The sequence below is a fragment of the Kryptolebias marmoratus genome, linkage group LG24 (assembly GCF_001649575.2).
Source record: "Kryptolebias marmoratus isolate JLee-2015 linkage group LG24, ASM164957v2, whole genome shotgun sequence".
Lineage (NCBI taxonomy): Eukaryota > Metazoa > Chordata > Actinopteri > Cyprinodontiformes > Rivulidae > Kryptolebias > Kryptolebias marmoratus.
This window is the reverse complement of record NC_051453.1, coordinates 3,624,185-3,646,190: the sequence shown is the minus strand read 5'-3', so window position 1 is coordinate 3,646,190 and position 22,006 is coordinate 3,624,185. Positions and strand designations below refer to the sequence as shown.

The window sequence follows — 22,006 nt, the reverse complement described above, 5'->3', positions numbered from 1 at the left end:
TGTCAATGCATTTTGTCTTTAAGTGTATGACTTTGTGTGTGCATGTGTGAGAGGAACAGGGCCTCTTAGGTCCTATTGAGAAGGTGTCGCCCTCCTCCCAAACATTCGAGCACTGCTTCCACTGATGCATAATAGGTTGTGGGGGTGGAGAATGAGAGAGTTGTCACTGGTCAGGCACACAATGAACACATGCCAGGAGAGAAGACCGAAAGGAGGCAGAATCTGACCCAAACCCTAACAAACATGCAGCCAACAACTGACCTAGACTCTTAGGATCTACATTTTGATCCTTCAAGCAATATCTTTAATACATGAGATGAAATCCTTGGAAAGGAGAGAAGAGCAGATCAAATAAAAATGTAGTAATGTAATCTCCAGCTAATAAAATTCTGTTTATTTTTCTTCAATCATACTAATAATCATTTCATCTCAACTTCAAGAGAAATTACTTTATCTACATTCTAAGTTAATCAGAAAGGGGAGTGTTTAATTTTTTTCCTCTTCAAAACCAGCTGAGAATATTAGTGGTCACCTCATTTCCATCTTTTCACCATTTTCTTACAATTTAATCTCCTCTCAGCTGCTTGACACAGTGTTGGCACAAAGTGATAAAGAAGCACGCTGCAGGTATAAATACTACATAAATAATGTGTATATCCTCAAAATATACTGTTTGTGTGTATATGTGTGCACATTTCTGTGTCACAACACTTTTTTTTTTTTGATAACCAGCCCTACTGAGCAGTAGCAACACTTTCAAAAAGAGTCTCACCCCTCAAACACTTCATCCCAACATCCTGAAATGAATGACAAGCAAAATCCCCTTAAAGTAAAAGACCCATTCCCAGGTTTGGAAGCTGGTAAAGCATGTGTGTGAAGGAGATATGTTGTGTCCATTCAATACTGACAGCTTCATTTAAAAGTGAGATGGAACAAAGACTAAAACCAAAAGAAAGACACTAACAGAACTAAAGAAAACTGTGTTCCCACACAAAACTAAAGCACTAAAAACAGGTCAGACAAGCACTGACCTTCATGAACTAATAAAAAGAAAGAAAAGTGGGCTTTGCACAGTCTGTCTGACATATAACCCACCTGATGGGGCACCAACAAATCATTATGTTCTTCTATACATTTTTAAGTCAAAGATATTGAACTAAATCACATTGTAGTTAGGATGTTTCATCAAGTTGTCTTTATCGCCTGCTGACATGAAAGGTGAGCTATCACGTAAATCCCTGTGTGTGTGTGTGTTCGTTTGTATGTTAGCAAAATATCTCATGAACCACTGGACAGTTTTTAATCAAACTCTCGAAGTAATCACTGAATCTACAACTGATTAAAAGGTACTCTTTGCAAACTATGAAATCAAATAAAAGTTATCCTGAACCACATCAGTGGTGCAGTTTGGAAGAATTTATTCCAGTAGTTTTCCAGATATATTAATTTGCAAATCTGAAATGCAGGTATTCACTTAATGTAAAATAAGCACTTTTATCTGAACATTTTATTCAACAAATCTGAGCTTAAAAACTTATTATTACATCAAAATTGTCAGTCTTCTCAACCCCAAAGGGCTCTTCCATGGACTTCATTTTAGCTGTTTCTGTAGATAAACAAACTGTTTACAAGCTATGCTTACAACATTTTAATTTAAGGACACATTAACTATTGATATGAGAAAAAAACTGCAGATTTTGTTCATTTCTTTACAACTTCTTGTTTTTTCTTCATAACTTTTAAATAAGTGCATTTAACTTTTTGGGTCAACCTGATTGTAGATGGCTGCCACAACTGCAAGATCCTCGTTTCAAATAAATAATATTGATGGTTTAATCAATCTAATAAAAAGACACATGTCAGACAAACCACCTTATTCTCTAAAAGTCCAACTCCCATTGTTCATTCAAAGCAGTAACAAAGTTAGGTACAGTGGGTAATAAATGCCATAAATGCAAGACTGAAACATACATCAAGCGGCATATAAGACATGAGGACACTAAGTTTCTTTCTACATGTTAACAGAAATCTTATCTTGTCAAGACAATGAGATTGTGTCAGCAATGAAGTAGAGAAGAAGTTTAATGTTGGTGGAAAAACTGTTCAAAGCTTCAACTCTCAGCTATTCACTGTGTTCTTAGGAGAAAGAAAAAAGGCTGTAGAACTATATGATATCTGGTTCTACATTTTATCTGTTACATATCTTTAATTTATTTTACCTGCGTTCTTATTAGCAGTCAGTTCTAATGACAGACTGTTTAAAAAAGTTGTTGTACTGATCAGGACATCCGTTTGCTCCTCATCACTGAAAATATCATGAAGCTGAAAAGGTTGAACTCATTTTTGATTTGGATTTATTTAAAAACAGGGAATACTTACATACCAGTTTTATAACAGAAACTGTTCAGCCTACACCCTTATTAATATAATAAAAGATGTACTGTATTTGAAGGATTGGTGTTTTATTTTTTTCAGCTGCTACAGCCGAGCTGTAGTTCTAACATTTACTTTCAGAGACTTTTCTTTTTCTGACACCATAAAAGCTTTCTTCTAGCTGTTTTCTGTCAGCAATGTTGGACTAGAAAACTTTTTTTTCCACAGGCAAAAAAACAAACAAAAACTGTTTTACAATGTTACACAAACAAAAGCACACATCAATTTTAGGATGCCAACAACTTCAACTTTCATCAAATAGAATTTGATGGTTTGCTGCCGCAGCAGGTGGATTTTATTCTGTTTAATTTGACAGATAAGGTGACAAAATGTGACTCTGTTGTGACCTGGGATAGACATTGTTTAACCTCAAGTCAGACACATACTGAGAAGAGATGAAAGAAGAGAAATGGGAAATGATAGTTTCAACAAAAGTCCTCTTTTAATGTCTTTAATTAGACAAGAAAGAGAAAGAAGTTAGGAAAATAGGAAATGAAGAAGAGTGACTTGGAGTAAAATGGATAAAAATAAGAATGAATACTTTATGCTATACTTTCTAATGTCAATGTAAGAACTTTTAGTGAAAACTTTTTGACATGTTGGGCCCTATCTCGGTGTCAGACTCGCAGCCTTGCATTAGCAGCCATGTTTTATTCATCAGCATTCTTACGTGTCATCTCATATTCTGCTGCCTGACACATGTAGGCAACAAAGGTGAAAAACAGGATTACAGCAAATGTAAATAATACAAGTGGAAGCTTCTGAAGATATTCAGTTAATCTGAGCTGGGGATTAGAGTCATGATACCCAGATTGGGGGAGGGGACTACGACAACAGAGAAAACATGACGATCCAGCCAAGGCAGCGCTAAATATCCACACGTAAACACAGTATAGGAAACAGGATTCTATTGTTATCTAAGTTGACTTTGAACAAGAAGTGACTTTGCAGCAGAGTATACAAACACAAGCAGGTAATCTGTAAAAGCCGATGACAGTATAGACACAAGGAAGCATAGGCGCCTCCTCTGTGGAGCAGGTGGAGCAGCTGCTTCCACATTTTTTAAAGTCAGAGTGCAAATGGATGTTTTTGCTCCTCCGGTTTTTTAACTTAAAATCAACATGTTATAACTCCCAGCAATACCACAAAAGCAGGTAGTGTTTATTGATTCTAATTTTACTTTCTAAGTTACAATCAAAACAATTCATGTTAAAAATTTTCACTACTTTCTGCAACCCCTTCTTTCATTTTTGACTTGGTTCAGCCCAACTCAGCTGAAGTAGTAGCTAATAGGTCACGACTCAGACAATGTTCAGCTATGGAGATGAGACGGGAAGCAAAGCGTTTTTTTTAAAGTGTTAAAACTGTGAAGCATCTTTTATCTGACTATGAAACAGACAGAATAAAGTAAAAACTTTGAGTGAAATCACACTATTTAGGAGTGCAAGATATCCACAAGTTCATAAAAAATGAGAATATAAGTCCTTTTCTGCTGCTCTTACCTGGGAACTCAAAGGCAGGTGTGAAGCTCAGAGTGTGAACAGTTTGGAGCTGAACACATGTTCAGGCTATTTTTGGACTACTTCTGGTTTCATACCAGCATTTAGCTGGAGTTTGTTTGAAAAATAAATAAAGGGAAAATCTGAACAGTATTCAAACCCCGATGCTCCATGTCAAAGAACATTACAGTTTCCATTTTACACTGAGATGTCACCTTAGAGACGATTACTCTGAAGTCGTTGATGTCTTTCTGTTCCTGATTTTATCTCGATTCCCCTTTAAAACATAGTCAGGAGTCCATACTAGGGGGTATGAGTACTACTATACATATAAAGAGAGTAATAAAATTATGAAAAACATAAAAGAGAGAAAAAGACGCAAACTTCTAAAATAAAGTCTTTCTTCAGACCATCATCCTCCACCTATGCTTATTATTTTTAGCAATATTTTCTTCACCAAACAGATGCATCTTTTCAAAGCTCACTCCTCTCTATTCAGTCTTTTGTTTCACCTGAATTATTTTAGCCATTCATTCATCAGAAAAGGCTGGTATGTTCTCCAATACTTTAATTTTTATTCAGGTGGAAAAGAAAGCCAGTGTTATATGACTTTATAAAACACTCTCTACAACGTCTGCAGTTTCTGTGTTTGATGGAAGGCTGGAGTGGCTGTGATACTCTTTGTTAGTTCAATTTAAATTCTCTTAAGTTATGCTAATTTTGAAATTAAAAAAGCGACAAAACGGATCTAATTTTTCTTTGTTTTACATGTATGTGTGTTTCAACAAATTCAAGTATAAACTCTAAAATCAAACATATGTTGTATTTACCAGTCTTACCAACAGAGCAGATTGTCTTTCTTTGATTTGAATAAATGAACAAAGCTCTCTTATTTATTTTTTCTTTACATGCACAAAATCAACTTCATTATTTTATTAGTAGAGTGTATTTTATGTTCATGGCATTAAGAAAATAAAATCAACATTTTAAACACTCATGAAGATTGAAACACTAAAACCTCTTTCACACATATTATACATTAGTGGGTTTCTAAATTTGTTAAATCATTAAGTCACTCAAAGATTGTTCAATTTACTGTTAATGTTCGTTGATATGCTTATGAAAGGGACAAAAAAAGCCATGTCACATTTGCAATAATTGTTACTTCGACAAAAAGTGACAAAACAAGAAGTGAGGTAGCCTCCAGTACAGAATTCCTGCTATGGTGACACTTTTCCCAGTGTTTTTTCTTGTTCATTTGGTTCAGATGCTGAGAAAAAAATTATGTTGCTGCAGCTAATTATCCTAAAAACATGAAGGTAAAAAGTTTAAACAAAGCTGCTATTTCTTTAACTCAATGCAATCTGTCTGATTCCTCGCAGAGCTAAATTAACCGTCTGCTGCTGTGTTTGCCTTCCTAATAAAGTGGCTGCATCAGTTTAGACTTGTGTCGTGCTGAAAGTGGCAGAGGTCACATGTTCGTAGGTCCAACCTTTTCAACTTTCAAACGCAAACGCTTACAGAGGAGCACTGGGGCGTAATTCAGACATGGAAAATGTGCTGCATGTGTGGAAAGGACGCTTAAGAGACAAGGAGCTGTAACACAGAGAAATAGGATGATGAAGAAAAAACAAGGCATTGGCCAATAATTGAGCAAGAAAAAGACAAACAGATGGAGACATTGTGAGAAAAGAAAACAAGTCAGAGCAAACGCCTCAGGCCAGCACTGACCTCAGCTAAAATTACTCTGCTGCTGTTTTGCTTCGCTGTTCCCAGCACCTATTCAGAACACCAGGAACCATTAGCTTGTAGAGCACGCTGCATTATCTGACAGAGGTGACAACCAGGCACATTTTGGATCAGTCATCTGACAGAGCAGCAAAGACAACATGTCACTTTGTGTTTATGTTCACAGATCAGTTCTTTTAGAAAAGTGAACTTTCTTTTTTTGAGGTTGGATCGACCAAGAAACAGTCTTAATGTTAAATGTGTCAGAATGGTAATGAAGGCACAGAGGAGGATGCCATTAATATTACAATTTATTACATATTTTATTAATATTATGTATTGAGGATATCTTTCCCCCATTGGCAGTTATGAAAAATTTAAACTACATTTAAACATACTTGAAATATAGTTGCTAAAATAAAGATAGATTTATGTTATTCTCCACTAAAAGCCACCAACAAATGTCAAATGTGGCTCTGCCACGGACATCCAGCAGAGACAGACTTTTCTTAACACCGCTATTTCTTGGTCAAATTATTTGTAAGCCACAACATGGGTCACTGAAGATAACAATTAAGGGCATGTTCATTTTTTTAAAAAGTTTTCCCCAAAAAATGCAGCAAAAAGGGACTCATTCAAATTTATGATTTTTTTTTTTTTTAAAAAGACAACTTTTTGTTTATTGCATTACCTGTGGTTGCCTGTTGGTGAAAAGATATTCCTCCACAAATCTGAACTAATGAAGCACACAGACATATTCACATATACAAACACATAAACCCATAGTGGCTCAGAAATCACACACCCACACATTTACAAACTACATTCTTGTTCTGATACAGAAAATCACACAATGGGCTGGGATTCACTAAGAGCTTACTTGAAAACATGCTCCCTCAAAATCTTAGAAAATAGATAGGATTGTTAGTTTCAACGTTTAAAAACCTGTGTGTGAAGATCTGAAAAGCAGCCAAGCATTTGTGTGTATTTCACTGTGCTATTGGTCTGTTTAACCATATATTCTTGTTAAAACCCCCAACCCCATCTGTATTAGAGGGCAGCGAGTGTCAGCAGGTGACCAGAATGTGTGATTCTAAGCCTTTAAGCAGTCCAGCGCTTTTTACGCCTGAAGCGCTTCTCTAGAGTCTCTTATTACACTATCGTGTGTGTATTTGAGTCTTTGTGCTAGTACGGTAGTGTGTGTGTGTGTGTGTTTGTGAGAGAGGTTGATCTCACACACACATATATGGCCACAGCGTGAAATGTGTTCTGATGTCTCCTCTATGGAAAGTTGGGTCTCAGGCTGCCAGTGGAGACGCTCTCTTTCTCAGACTCATTGTCCTACTGTGGCACACGAAAAACACACACACACACACACACACACACACAGAGTCAACAACAATTTTCTTCCCACCCTTATACTGTATTCTGTTTCATTCCCAGACTTGAAACTGTTTTGCAATGCTGGGCTCTCTGGGTTCATAATGTGCACAAGATTTAAAAGTGAAGATTTGTTCTGGGGATTTTTTTTTCCATGATTTGATCTGCTTTTAGCACAGTGTGATTTAGCACTTAAGAGTTTAAAACTTTGAAGAGTTTACACCTGCTGTTTGCCAGGTTTACCTGCAAACAAAGTTTAAAACAAAATGTTAACTACCTGCTGTATTTTTCTAAAAGAGATAATAAAGATTTAAATATAACACTAATTACTGGGCTGGTCCCCAAACATATATTGTTTTGTTTTTTTTACTGCTGATCATTCCTTTACAAAGCTGTGTTACCAAGGCCATTTGGGGCAAAATGCTTCACGGTGATGTGAGAGAGGAATAACAAGGGAAAGCTAATGTTGTGACATTCAGACACGCTGTGATTTTCCATTGGCCTTTTGGATTAGGCATGTTTAAATCCACATAAATCCGCTCTAAAAATGATAAGGCCTTTTTTTCTTTTCTGCCACAACCTAAATATAGGTCACTGCAAAGATGTACAGATGCACTGTTTATGCATACATATATGCAAGGGCATTGTGTTTGCTACTAAGAAAGCACACACATGCACAAAAAGCCACCATGACCATTGTCGCCACTTTTCCGTTTCCCAGGGCAACAAGACTGAATCAACCAAGAGGTACGTATGTTCAGAATGAAGTAGCGGAGAGGGGAGAAGCAGAAGAAGGAAAAAGAAAGCATTAAAACAGCAGAAAAAAGAGAGAACCTATGGTGCCATACAGGCCTGAAAGGCTGATAGCTCCAGGTGTGAGAGATCTATATTTGCATTATGTAAAAAACTGATAATTGTAACATAACTGGCCTTTTTATGAGAATCATGCCTCATTACTTAATTTGTCAATAACTTTTTGAATAGCTCTGAGACCTAGCAGGTGGCACTTAAACAAACGTTTGTCTTTTCAACTTATTTTTGACGTACAATCTGTCGATGAACTAATTTTATAGTGTGTGTTACAACGGAGGACAGGAAGTGAGCAAGACAATGTCCTGAGCTGTCAAAACTCAAAAACTTTAGAAAACCATCTGTGGATCTATACTGTACATGCAAAAATAGTTATCAATTAGGGCAGCAGACTATGGAGAAAATTGCAATAGAAAAATTGTGGCGATTGTTGGGATCTATATTTATGTTTACATCCTTTGACCTTTTTGTGGTGTTCCTTGTTTTGTTTCTGGGTGTTCATGTTCATGTATTCCTTTGTGTTTGAGTGTTTTAGTTCTCTCCTGCCCCGCCCACATTTACCTGTTCCTAGTTGTTCTCTCACCAGGTGAATGTCATTCTAGTTCATTAGTTGTTCCTTTATATTCTGTTCTTCAGTTGGGCATTATCAGCTCCATCTTGGTTTGTTCATTCTTCATTGTGACCAATAGTTGCACAGCCGCCACCGCAGTTTAACACGAAGGCATGTCAAACTAGTATCATCTGTTATTCAAGTACTACCAGACTAGCATGTTTTACAAAACTGACATAAATGTCCCAGATAATAATGACATGAACAAATAAAATGTGGATTGCTATTTCCTTGCTTCCTGTCTTATTTCCTTTGCAGCCAGGACCATGTATGTTAACACAGATGTTATTTTAAATGAACATAAAAGCTTCTTTTAAAAAATACATGGCTGAACAGACACTCTGATAAACTTGGTCAACATACCTGCATTCAGCTCCAGTCAAGTAGCATTTATTCTCAGCTGACCTTTATACAGATATAAGGTGTCTTTCTCCACTCATTTAGAGATGTGAGAGTTTTTTCATGACTATTTATTTAGCTTGGAAATCTGAAACAGAGTGGAAACACAGCTACAGATATCCCATGAGTGCTAAAGGGAATCTTTGTGAATAAAAGCAATGCTTCTTTAAATGGCACCTGCCCCGAGTTATTTTAGCCTATCTGTGCTTTGTGACTCTGCACATTCTCTGCAATTACTTGTTCCTTTTTCCCCTCATCATCTCTGCTGTACACCATCCTGTTCCTCTCAGTCCAATCTGCCTCATCCTTTCTCCGCCTCCGTCTCCTCCTCCACCACCACCCTCCTCCCTGCAGAGCTCTTGCTGGTGATATTTGGTTTCAGGGAGTGGGGGGGCACAGTGGCAGTGCTGGCATCTGTTCTAAGAGCTGGCATCCCTCCATTTACCAGAGTCATGCTGTTAGATTTATCTCCAACCAACCTGTCAGCTGATGATCTTTGTGGGTGTAAGACGAGTGGGCATAACCTTTTTGACATTGGCACCGTCAACGTACTAATATTTTTTTTTTAATCACAAAGAACGGATGCTACAATACCGAGGAAATGAAACAGCTTTTCAGAAAGAGTCACTTTCATCGCGGACAAAGAGCGGAAGCTCCTAAAGAATAGAATGCAAAGCAGGTAGGAAGGGAGAGAGGGAACAAGAAGTAAAGTAGATAAAGGTAGAGACTGAGAAGGAGGATAGATTGAAAGAGTGACAAAGAGCCCGGGAGGAAAGCATACACACATTTGTAGTTTACAAGGAAATGTAGCAAAGCGAGGGAGCAGAGAAGAAAGGTGCAGACCATGTTTCTGCCACAATGTTACATGCTTTAAATAAATGTGGGTGACCTTGTTGCTTTAGTCATATTTCCACATTCACTTCCAGCAACACATACAGCAAACCACGCAAACTACAGCAGTTAAGAGTGCAGGTAAGTTCATTAAAATCTAATTTCACTTTTCATCATGTATTGTCGCCTAATTGCCCAATAATTCCAATAAATTTCTGGAGTCAGTGAGACACGGTTATAACAGTCACGCAGTTCTTGCTGAGAGCTCAGCATGGCAACCATGCAAGATGAGAAAATCATCTGCTTGGTCTCCAATATAATGTAAGTCATAAATCAATAGGCAGCTAATACAAGCATTATTGCATGTACTGCAATGACAAATTTATGATTACGCTGAGAAAACTCAGCTGGGTGTTGAGGTGGCAGCTCAAACAAAAGTTTAGAATCTCTTTTTATTTTTTTTTTATTTTGTTTTTACCTTAGTGAAACACAAAACAATAATGTATTGTGTTTTATGCAATTTACCATTTTAAATCTCAGTCACAAACAACCCACAAAGATAAGCGGTCCCACAGAGACAACAAAAGGCAGTCATATCTAGGAAATTACATTAAAGCAGGCTCTGTTTCTCAGCATGAAGCATTGTGACATATACTGCAATTTGATTACACTCTTCCAACAATCTGTGAAGCTGCCGTGCTACATATGCTAAGCATTTTAATCTGAATATCACATTTCATAAAGACAACATCATTGACAATCACAGAGAAAAAAAACATGCAAGTGTTGTTGAGAAAACCGTTCTGCTGCCGTCAGATTCCTGAGAACGTGAAATTAGAATGAAACGAGAAATTCCACTGGCCATGTGACTTTGATCCAGGATCAGCAGTTTCTGGACTGATGCCTGTAGAACAACAGCTGAAACAAAGACTCCAAATGGCCCCAAGGCAAAACCATAAGGAGCTTATTCTCAGTCTGAGTTCATTCATTTAAAAGTTATTGTATAATTTGTGATCCATTCTACTGCAAAGTCAAATGACAAACTTAAAAGGTACTCTTTGCAATGTCATGAAGACCAGAAAAAAAGGATTCATAAGGTAAGAAACAGAATCTACACAATATTTTTTTCTCACATTGATGTGTCCTTGAATTGAAAATTTGCAAGCAAACTTTGTGACCAGATGCCAACTACCATGTGTGTTTGTTCACTTACAGAAACAGCTGAAGTGACAGGAAACAGGTCAAAAGTTAAACTTACTGGCCGTATTTGTTTACCTGCACAAACAACAGCCAGCCCAGTGTTGTCAGTCACATGACTCAAGCATATGTGTGCTTTTTAGCAGATTCAAGCTTTGTTTACATTGAGTGTAGACCCGCATTTCAAACTTGCATATCAGTTAATGGGAAACTACTGGAGTAAACTCTGTCAAACTGTATCATTTGATATAATTAAGGATAACAGGTTTTTATGTCTGATTTTCTACTTTGCAATGAGTACCATTGATGATTCCCTAACAGGAAAATATCTTAAATATGTTTCTTAACTGGAGATAAGCACCTGCCCAACTCGTACCGGAAAGGAGAAAATGGATGGATGGATGTTTCTTAATTTAAACACTTGTTTTGTTTCTTGTCAATCTTAGCGTGACGAGAAAAGGAGAAAATATCAACCGCTGTGACAGGAGTCCGAGCTACTTACGACAGTTCTCCTCATCGCTTCTGTCTGAACAGTCATCATCATCATCACATATCCAAAGGATTGGGATGCATCGTCCGTTGTTGCACCGAAACTGTCCCGTCTCACACTCTGACTCAGTGTGAGTTCCTGTGGTGGCAGAAAATAAACTCTCAGTGATCTCTTTGTGTTATTTAGTGGTTGACATATACATAACCCACAGTTTAAACCAGAAAAGTGCATGAAGTCATTTTAAAAATGAAAGAAATGGAACACCAGGAAGTTCACTTTGTACAGACTATACAAACCAACATTTTTTAAAGATAACTGTAAAGCTTACAAGAAAGTATTGCAGCTGATCTGATTTACAGCTAGTTTGCTTTTGTTGTAATCTGCCAATCCAGGTTTTGGGTGTTGTGAAAGTATATTACAGTCTGCCCATGAATGGCTCTCCTGTAACAGAGAGTAAGCGCCTATCATCAGTGTGGTGCTGCCACTTCAACACTGTTTTTACTGTAATTTAACTGCAGCAGCAAAAAACACTGAAGGCAGGACGGGATTCCTGTCTGCACTTTGCTGATCACATAACCTCAGGCAGCCTTTTTATTTCAACCACAAGTCACCGAACGACCGAGCCTATTTCCGCTTAGTGCCATCTATGATGAGGGCGGACTGGAGCGGCTGCCGCGCGCGTGAGAAGACAAAAGTGTCTCTGAGCGGAGCTGTAATGAAGACCACGTTGACAGAGCAGTCGGTCTGATGCAGATCCCCCCCTCCCTCCTAACAAACACACGGCGATCCGAGCCAAGACTCAGTCTTACCTCCACCGCAGCTGAGCTCCATGAGTAACAAATGCAGCAGCACGAGCTTCCCCACTCCGGTCCACATGCTTAGATCCTGGGCGATGAGCGGCTGCGATCATGCAAAGTGAAGGACCTGCAGCCTCCGAGTGGCTCCCGGTGCGTGGATCCCGTGCGCAGCTCCTGTGCGTGGCTCTGCTCCGGAGCGTGTGAGTCCGATCCGCCGGGCTCACCGCCTCCTCTGCCTCTGAGAGTGACGCGCTTAGGGGTGGGATGGCTGCTGAGGAAGTCTGCGGCTACAATAGTAGTATGAAAGAAAAAAGAAAAAAAAAATACTACAGCGGCTGCTTGTTAACCAGGAAGGAGGAAAAAAGCTGAGTCACGCTTCTGTTACACGTCGCCCATGTTTCACTTCACTGCCTGAGAAAAATGAAACTTTGTAGACAGAATATAGTTCTGCTCTGAGACTCGCGGCTTGTTGTGCAACGAAGCAAATATAAACATGGAAATACGGAAACAAAAGTGCAAGTTTATACTAGGCTATGTAGTTTGGTAGCTTTAGAAAATTAAAGGTCTGAATCATTACCACTCTAAAGTTTTAGACTGAGTTCATCATGTGTTGAGAAATGATGTGTAACCATTCTGGTCAAACCTTAAAAAACATAAAATATGCTCAATTTCTAAAGTATGAAGCTCAGGGCATGTGTTGTGAATGACTCTCAGGTACTACCACTCCCGTTTTAAGCTCCATGCCTGTAAAATAGACTGAGTTATAGTAATTTCTGTGTTGGCTAATGTCAGATTGACTCCAAACAGTAATCGGTTGTTAATGCACATCCAACGATTATCGCCTGAAAGTTTCATTAAAATTTGTCAAGTGATCCAAAGAGACATGTTGATAACAGACAAACAGATCAGCCTTGAAACAAAGATTTTTCCCAGTGTAGTAGTTGGAATATGTGCTGGGAATGACTCCTCTCCCCCTCTCTCTCTGTCTCCCTCGCTCTCACCAAATTTGAACTTGATCTTTGTAGAATTGGTTGAGTTAGAGACATTTTTGTGTTTGCTAAAGTTGATTAGATCTGGCAGACATGTTGAATTAGGTTGGATCCAAAACTAAATCAGTTGTATAGATATGTCAACTGTTTCATTCAGTGGTTCCTGAAACATTTTACTAACAGAGTTGACTCTAAACAGTCAATGACAAAATAAAATCTATTAGCTCTCAGAACATGTGTTGGGGATCAAGCTTAGCTACCATCACACTAAATATTCGTAAAACTGACGGACTTATAGACATTTTTTTAAGGTTGGTTGTTTTTGCAGCCATCTTGAGACATACATGCAGTGATTACTCTCAAGTTCTTTCAGTTTCCATGAACATTCATCCAGTGGTTCATGGCTTATTTTAGTAGCAGGCAGACACACTCAGGCAAACGCAGAATTGTCCGCCTTTATTTCAGCACCAGGCGGTGTCAGAAGCATCCACCCTGGCTTTGTCTAAAGTGAACAAAGAAAAAACAAACACAATAAAAGATATCTAATTAGCCATTTCATCTACGTTTTTTTTTATATTTTAAAGAAAGTAAGTGTGTATAAAAAATATATATTAAATAAAGAGAAATGTATTGATTTGAAGATGTCTGTATGCTCATGTGGCACCTGCTGTGCAGTGATGAGTTTCAGTTTCAGTTTTGTTTTTCTCATCCTATTTTGTTGCTTAACAAGAATTCTCTCTGTAATTTTTCTGCCATCTGCTTTTCATCTGGGAAAGCACCACACAACCCTCATTTTATTGTCGTAATATTACAACAGATTTATTCTTGCCACATTTTTTTTTTATTTTGTTGCAACAAACTCTCAGAGAAACAAGGACCTAATTGGCTGAATAATGTTTATTTCATTTTTATTTTGTGAAAACCTCAAGTTGTAGGTGTTATTTGTACTTTCAAAAACATTTAATTATGTTCTTAGGAATGCTTGTTAAAAAGTGGAGTTCTTGTTGTATTTCTTTAAATAAAAATAAAAATGTTTATGTAAGCTCCATGTGTCTTGTTCTTTGCAATTTGTGGCTGACAGATTTTTAGCTAACTAGAATAATTATAATCCTGCAGGAAGCTAATGACCATCATTAAAATAAACAGAGCTGGAGCACGCACATTCGTATCTGCACAGACTCCTAAAGGCAGAGAGGCCAGACATAAAGAGAGGGAGAGAGATAATGAAAACTAGAATTTGAATTGAATGATAAGTATGTGCGATGGAAGGGAACCAGCAGGTTTGTGCTGCTGGGCTTTGCAGTTAGAGCTCACTTCTGATATGCTGCACTTTACCATGGCTCATGTGCCTGAAATGACTTTAACACATGAATCAACACATAAATTATGAATAAAACTAGTGTATAAATAGATGGGGAAATACAATTCAGACAGCCTTTACATTATTCAATGAAACTGGGTGTGAATGCAACATTCAAAGGCTGGTACAGGTGCAGCAAATAATAAAAATATGACTTTTTCATAAATTTTACATTAGCTGCAACATGTTTGTTGTTATAAAGTTTTCCCTCAAGGAAATAATAAAGGATAAAAAGAACACTTCAAAGGTGGTATTTTTTTAGTTGAAACTTTTTAAACATGTTTTACTCCTGACAGTGTTGTGCATGCTGCTATCTGTACATATATGTACATCTGGTGCTCCCCCCTCGGAGCCAGTTCTGCTTGTTGGAGTTGTGCACCTTGTGTTTCATGTATGCACAACAAGCCCAAAGGATTACACCATGTGTGCTGCACCTCCACCGCAGGCCTCCAGTTGGGCATGAATTAGAGCAGAAGAGCGAGACAAGTTTTCTGCCCAGATTCACAAAACAGCTGCCAGCAGCGAAGTCCTGAAACAAATGCAGAAAAAAAATCAAATATATGTCAGTGGTTAAATAGAACAGATGCACAAAATTACTGAGTATTTGCACTTTTTTTTTTTTGCAAGTCTGTATTTTCTTGTTCAAGAAACAAAATATGCAATGAATGGGTTACAACAAATGTAGTACATATGTAATGGGCTGATCTTTGAGTTTCCCTGTGGACAATAATGTAAGAAAAGCTCTTGCCTAAAGGGATTTTCACACTTAGATTAAAACACTATGTATGTATGTACGAATGTAAATGAACAAATTAGTCGAACCAGACATCCTTCCAACTCCTTAGCATAAATTCTAAATAATAATTACACCAAATAATTAGATTTAATAGCAAACGTCTCTTCATGCTGATACTCAGGATGTTTGCTGGTGTGTTTTCATGTTTTTGCTGACATTTCCTTTATGTGTATAAGTCTGACACTTATTTTGCATCTAAATACATAACACTTACATTCTTACAGATACATAAAATTCAATGTCTTTTATGTCCTTTGAATTAACTGCTCTGCAGAAAACATACAGTTTGCTTTGTGTGTTCTTCTCATGAGCCATTCTTATTTTCTAAACAAGTGTCAAAGGGCAACTGTGCACAAAAATATGGACTTCTTTAAACACTTCCAACGTTGTGTTTTTATTTAGTAGACACTTGGTAATCAATTCAGTATTCTGATTTAGTCTTTTCTACAATTCCTCTGCAAACAGCAGATCATATATTCAGATTCATTTCACTTGAGTGTGAAAAGTATCAACATTACAAAGTGAAATCCACAGATTATTATAATTCATTTCCGCAGCATCGTCTTCCTTTTTTAAACCTTTCTGTTATAAGTCAGTCTCACCATGCTCATCAGCATCATTTCCAGATGTAACATACACCTTAAAAAAGCTTTAAACATTTCTCCTTCACAACCTCGCCATCATCAAACAACAGACAGTTGATGACCAAAAGCAGTGGAAACATTTTGACTCAAGAGACAGATGTTTTTTTCTCAGAGTCCAGAGAGTAAACATTACAAGTTGAGTAAACATTTGATGTCCTTGAAGTAAGGAAGTATAAAATTTGTTATAACAGTTTTTAAATAACTAAACTTGTTTTTGTATTGTGGAATCTTGGGGATGATTAATAAGAAATTCATTACAATGATTAAAAAATGGCTCCTCTACTGGGATAATGTGATTAATGAAAACTATTGTCTCACATTTACACTTATGGCATTTTTACATGCTATGTTAAATCATAAATCCATTTATAATACAGATTTGGAAAAGTCTCAGTCTCACAAAAGTTGCTGAATTTGTCAAAGCAGAATTTCCTTGACAGCTTAAGCTAAACAGAGAGAATTCCCAGCAGGGAGGACATGTGGGCAGTCTCCCATCCACTGTTGAGAGACTAAGCAGCAGGGCAGTCTTATTCCAGTCCCATGCTGTCAGTGTGTTTTTACACTCACATGCAACTGTTTCAGATTTTTAACCCTTAAGGTCAATGCTGAAATTGTGTTCATCTTTCATCTCTGCACACGCAGCAGGAGCTAACGCTTGCATTCATCTTTGCCGTAGGACAGTGACTGAGTCTGACTGAGACCTTCAGACCTTTAAGATGATTACTTTCCTCTTCTGTCCCTTTATCTTTCTCTTTGCCTGTCTTTGACGGTGTCCTCTCTAACCAGACTTGCCTTCTTTTTTTCCCATATTTTAATCTCAGTATCTCCCTTTCCTCTCATTTTTTCCTTCTGTCACTATTCCTTCTGCCTCTCTTTCTCCTCTGCAGCAGCTCTTTGGCTTGAGACAGATTGTGCTGTCAGGAGAAGGCAACAAAGCTGGTGGTCAGCAAATCTTCTGCTTTTCTCTCAGAGCATCACTCTTCGTATGCGTGTGTGTCTGTGTGTGTGTGTTTCTGACACAGTAGTGAATACGACAAGGCTTGAGAGTCATCTGCTTTCCTGCCACAGCTTGTGACCCAAAAACCACGAGAGAAGTCTGGTTGTTGCCAGGTGCATACTGCAGGGAGAGAGATTTGGATATCACTGCATCATCAGCCAATATGGCAGCAGGAGCAGAGCAGGGATTGGGAAGCTGATGGTCTAATGTGCCACATTAAAAAGGATTTATCAGTAATGATTGAAAGATTTTGACTTTAATGTATTTTGTAAACTTGTTTAGGCATGAATAATGGTTCCTATACTTTGTCATGTTCTTCCAGTGTCATTAAATATAATTCTATTCTAAATCACAGTAGAGTAGTAGTAGTCTGACAGTGAAATAAAAATGTTCTGCTTTGAAGATAAGAACATCCTCAAAGCCACAGCTGGAGCTGTTAGAACCATTTCTAACAGCATTTTAGTTTGATGCTGCAGAGATGGCAGCTTTACGTTCGCACAAAGAATAGAAACGAGCCACTGATTTAAGTTTGAAACAAAGAGGGAAAACAAAGAAAATGTCATGACAGGAGAGTTGAAAAACAGTTGCCACAGAATCAGTATACATTTTTTGCTCTCAGAACTATTCTGAAATGAACAATTGTGCTTCATTTTCTATTTTAGAAGATTTGTTATTTCTATAAACAAATGAAAAGCCTATCTTTGGCTTGTTTTTGTTGAAGGTAAAAACATTTATTTAACAGCTGAACTCATCTAGCTTTAAGCAAACCAGCTGCTTTAAACCCTTACCTTTTTGATTATTATGTTTGGTAAAGAAATTTCTGTTTTTCAGAATTACAGTGTTTTTGGTACATGAGGATGGTATTAAAGAAGCAAATACCTCATTCCAACCTATTGTTGTGTTTTATTAACTTTCATTTCAGCCGCTGGTTTTGTCTATTTTAGTACCAACATATCTCAGATAAAGTTATTATTTGAAGACCTCAAGTTTCAGAAACTGCAAACAACTCAGAAACACAGAAGCCTCTGAAAGAATCTGCTAACTTTATATGAAGGTATGTGGCACAGAACATTTCACAATAATTCATCAGGAGAATGAAGACAACAGTTTGACCAAATTGAACTTTTGACCCATGTTTGCATAAAAATAACACCCCTAACAGTTACTGATTGGATTGAAATAAATTATGATTAGGCTCATAAAGTTCTGTTTATTCATTTATCCATTTATTTTTTAATTAGTTTGTCTTTTCTTGCAACACAGAAATTAAGCTTTATTTCTTTGTTTTTCCAACTATGTGTTGAAATTATTTGCAGATCATCTTCCACTACCTAATAGAGGGGCACAATCACACCAACACTAGAATTCATATCTTACAGCATAGACCCAGCAAGGCACATTTCAAAAGTGGAATTTTTTTTCTCATGCTCTGGTAATCTGGTTAAATAATTTGGGATTACACTGCCTCAGCTGCACACCAGTAAGGGGATCAGCTCTCTGCCCATGAAATGCCCTCTGTTGTGTGGCACAAAGGGCATCTCAGTCATTCATGTTTGCAGTTTAGATAATCTCCCTCATGGATTTAGTTCCAAATGCAGGCATGCTTTCATATCAGGGAGGCGATGTTAACAGCTAATAGGGCTGTTTACTCCACCCTACAGGCTGACATTTGACTTTGAGTAACACAATTTAATCAAAAGCAATCACACTGGTTGTTTGTGAAGCAATATTTTAGGAAAATAATTTGTGGCTTCAAATCAGAAATAGTATAGACGAAATATAAAGGAGAGAATAGTGCTTATTCTGTCCTTTATCTTCTGGGCATCTGAGCCAATTTCACACTCGAGCTATTAACTGCTTCAATTAAACACAGACTGCTTTTCTTTTCCCTATTTTCTGTCTACCAGATGCCCTCATGTGTTTAATTCTCTCTTTGTGCCGCCATCAGTATTCATCCAACATAACCTGCCCCACCGGGTCCCAACCTGCACATGAGGGTAAAGAGTAAGAAGCATTGCTATTCAGATTGGGCTCAGATGGAGTTAGAGGCATGCAAAACGAAAAGATCTATCCTGGTGATAGGTGTAAGATAGACAGGAGAGGAGAGAGAAGGAGGCTGAGAGGGTGGCAGTGGGAGAGGGCAGAAGAAGTTGAAGGTGAAACAAGACAAAGCAGTCAGAAAGGGTAGCTTCAGTCTGCCCTTTCCCCTCTGGGTCCTCGCTCACGATGCCCCCTGGGAGGCAACAGAGGGGATGAAGAGACGATTCACAACAAGGTAAAAGGAGAGGTCAGATTATTGGGTGAGTGACAGCAAAAAAAAATAAAAATCCCCAAACCGGTGGAACTGGCAGAGTAATGAAAACAAGATGAGAGGGGAAGAGAGGCTGCAAGGGGTTAAAAGTTCTTCCATTTTGAAGTGGATTAACAAACAGATTTGTTCATCTCCATGTCATGTTCTACAAGACTTTAAAACTCTTAATCTAAGAGGTACAAAGGCACGATTAGACATTCTGAGGAGTAATTCAGGGTGGAAACCAAACGGCTACTTAAGGCATCTGAGTTTTGCAAAACTAAAAAAAGAAACAACAAAAACTAAGATATTTTTCTTACTATGGTAATATAATTTAAAATCAGTTTTTGGCTTGCCACTTAATCTGTTTTTATTTATTTTTTTTGTAACAAAGAGCTATTTCTTTTCAATTGGTATTATTTAAATAACTAAATCTTCCAGAGTAACACCAATAATCTATTTTTAAGCACTTCTGTTATACCTTTATCAGTGCATACAATAACTGCACTGTAAAAAAAAATCATCTCCAATCATTCTATCAAAAATAGCTGCAAAAATAGCCTTTATTATCTTGTGGTTATGTGTGAGTCTGTGACTGTATAGACTGGAGTGTGTATAAATAAGTCAGGTCCTGTTTATGTTGCACTGAACCTTGCTCAGTCAGCAATGCTAAGTCTGTCTCACCTTCACTGTTATTTCCCACAGGGCCGAGTATGAAATTCTCCTCATCTAAATGCAAATCATAAATGTCATTTCCAATTATCCTCCTAATGCACTGTCTCTGATTCCCATGTATGAAAATCAAACTGTTTCCATCCAAACACGATCAGTGTGTAATCTTGTTCTTAAAAAAAACATTTATATTGGCATTTTAGCTGCTCAAAAATGCTTATTATGTTTTTAAAAAATAAATAGAAACGTGTTCATTAATGCTGAGAATTATTAAGTATTCCTGCAATGACCTACCTGCTTCAGTGATAAATGTAATATTTTAATTTTGTTAGACCTCAGAGCAGCTTTTCATACATTTGGCCACAGTATACTTTTAAATTACAGATTCAGGTTACACTTCTTTTTTTTGTTCACTTCCTTCTTCTCAAACTGATTTTTTTCTGTTCCCCCACAGTTAGTTGTGGAGTTCCTCAAGGATTCATCTTGTTGCCATTTTTATTCACTTTGTAAATGCTTCCCTTGGATCAAATTCTCCACAAACAAAGTATTTCATTCCATTTTTATGCAGATGACACTTTGGTTTTAATGCCCTTGAATTATGACGTTCTTTTTTGTCAATTTTTAACTGGATTAAAGATGTACAGTTCTGATGGCTTCCAGCTGTCTTCAGTTAAATGGATAATACAGTTTTAATCTCCTCCAGGTTGGATTTTTGTAGTTCTGTTTTATTTTTGACTCAGAGAATCTCTGATGAGCCGTCTGCAGCTGGTTCAGAATCCTGCTGCTGGACTTCTGGTGCCAAGAAAAGAGACAATATCACTCCTTACGTCTCTCCACTGGCTTCCTGATAAATACAGAATTGTTTTTAAAAATCTGTTGCAGTTTTTAAAGGCTTGCATGTCCTGGCACATGAATATTTACCTGAACCTATCTGCCCTTATTCAAATTCTAGATGTCTTATAAAAGAAGAACAACTTCTTAGATGCTCCACGTTTTCGATTGGTCAGTGAGGGAGATTGGGCCTCAAAGCTGTGAAACAATCTTTCATTTTTAATCAAGTGTGCCCTCTCTAAGCTTTTAAAACACAGAGTATATTTATTTTCTTTGACTTTTAATTGCAGTTAATGGTTTGACATTTAGGTAATTTTGCTTTATCTTGTTTTTTGTATTTTCTTTTTTCTGTTTCAGTGACTTCATACTTTGTTGTTTTTAATACTTTTATGGTTTTATTGTACAATATTTTAATCAACTTTGGCTATTTTAGATGTGCTTTATAAATACAGTTGATTCGATTTTGATTTGAGAAGAATGAACAATTTAACTTGTTCATTCTTGTGGGACAACATAAACCACAAAATTTAAAAAAAGAATTAAAATGTATTGTTGAAATTTTGAAATGCAGAAAAAAAGCTCATATTTGTTTTTTTATTTTTATTTTTAATTTTTTTGCAGAAAAGACTTTATACACACATTACCACAAATTGGTTTCACATGTTGGTTACTTGACATTCCAGCCTTGGGTTTTTACAAGACAGCACAGAAGGTGAACATGCAGCAGAGTCCAGAAGTCATGACGCAACGTGTCTTCAGCCACAAAAACACCAGAGACGTCCAATCATCCGCTGCTCAGCAGGGATTTAAATGAAGTGCTCCAACAGTGTTAATGAAGTAAGGTGGAAAGTACGACCTGGCTGGCGTTCAGAGAAGCATTTAAATGGAATTAAGAACAAGGGGATGAAGGAAGAAAATTGAGATCAGGCCTAATCCCTCTGTCCAAACAGAAAACAGCATACGGACGAAGGCAATGAACAAGAAAATAATATCCCTTAACATGTTGTAGTACACAAAACTGGCACTGGATACTAACTCATTCAATGCAAATGGCATAAATGTGCAGTGGTTACTTGTTTTGTGAGTTATTCATTCCTATAAAACTGAGTGACTCTGAGCGTGAGCGTAAAACTGCTGTTCGACGTTTCGTCCTGAGACTCAAACCAATCAGATGTTGAAAAGGTGTCTCTTAATCAGCACTGATTTAACTTTAATTTGATGATTGAAATGCCAATGTTTTATCAGTAATGTCT

The 22,006-nt window shown here is 37.3% G+C and overlaps 1 protein-coding gene across 4 annotated transcripts in view; it reads right to left on the bottom strand.

Annotated features, from left to right (window-relative positions):
• lrp8 (low density lipoprotein receptor-related protein 8, apolipoprotein e receptor) overlaps positions 1-12,553 on the bottom strand; it is a 140,857-nt gene extending 128,304 nt beyond the window's left edge. Inside the window, exons 1-2 of one of the 4 annotated variants that reach the window (XM_017420474.3) lie at positions 12,187-12,553; positions 11,390-11,515 (exon numbers count right to left, since the gene is read on the bottom strand). In XM_017420474.3, the coding sequence (XP_017275963.1) occupies positions 11,390-11,515; positions 12,187-12,253 (193 nt within the window). In that variant the 5' untranslated portion in view covers positions 12,254-12,553. The remainder of the gene's footprint in view (positions 1-11,389; positions 11,516-12,186) is intronic. The other 3 variants (XM_017420476.3, XM_017420473.3, XM_017420475.3) reach the window with 3 other exon arrangements.
• Positions 12,554-22,006: the final 9,453 nt, after the last annotated feature.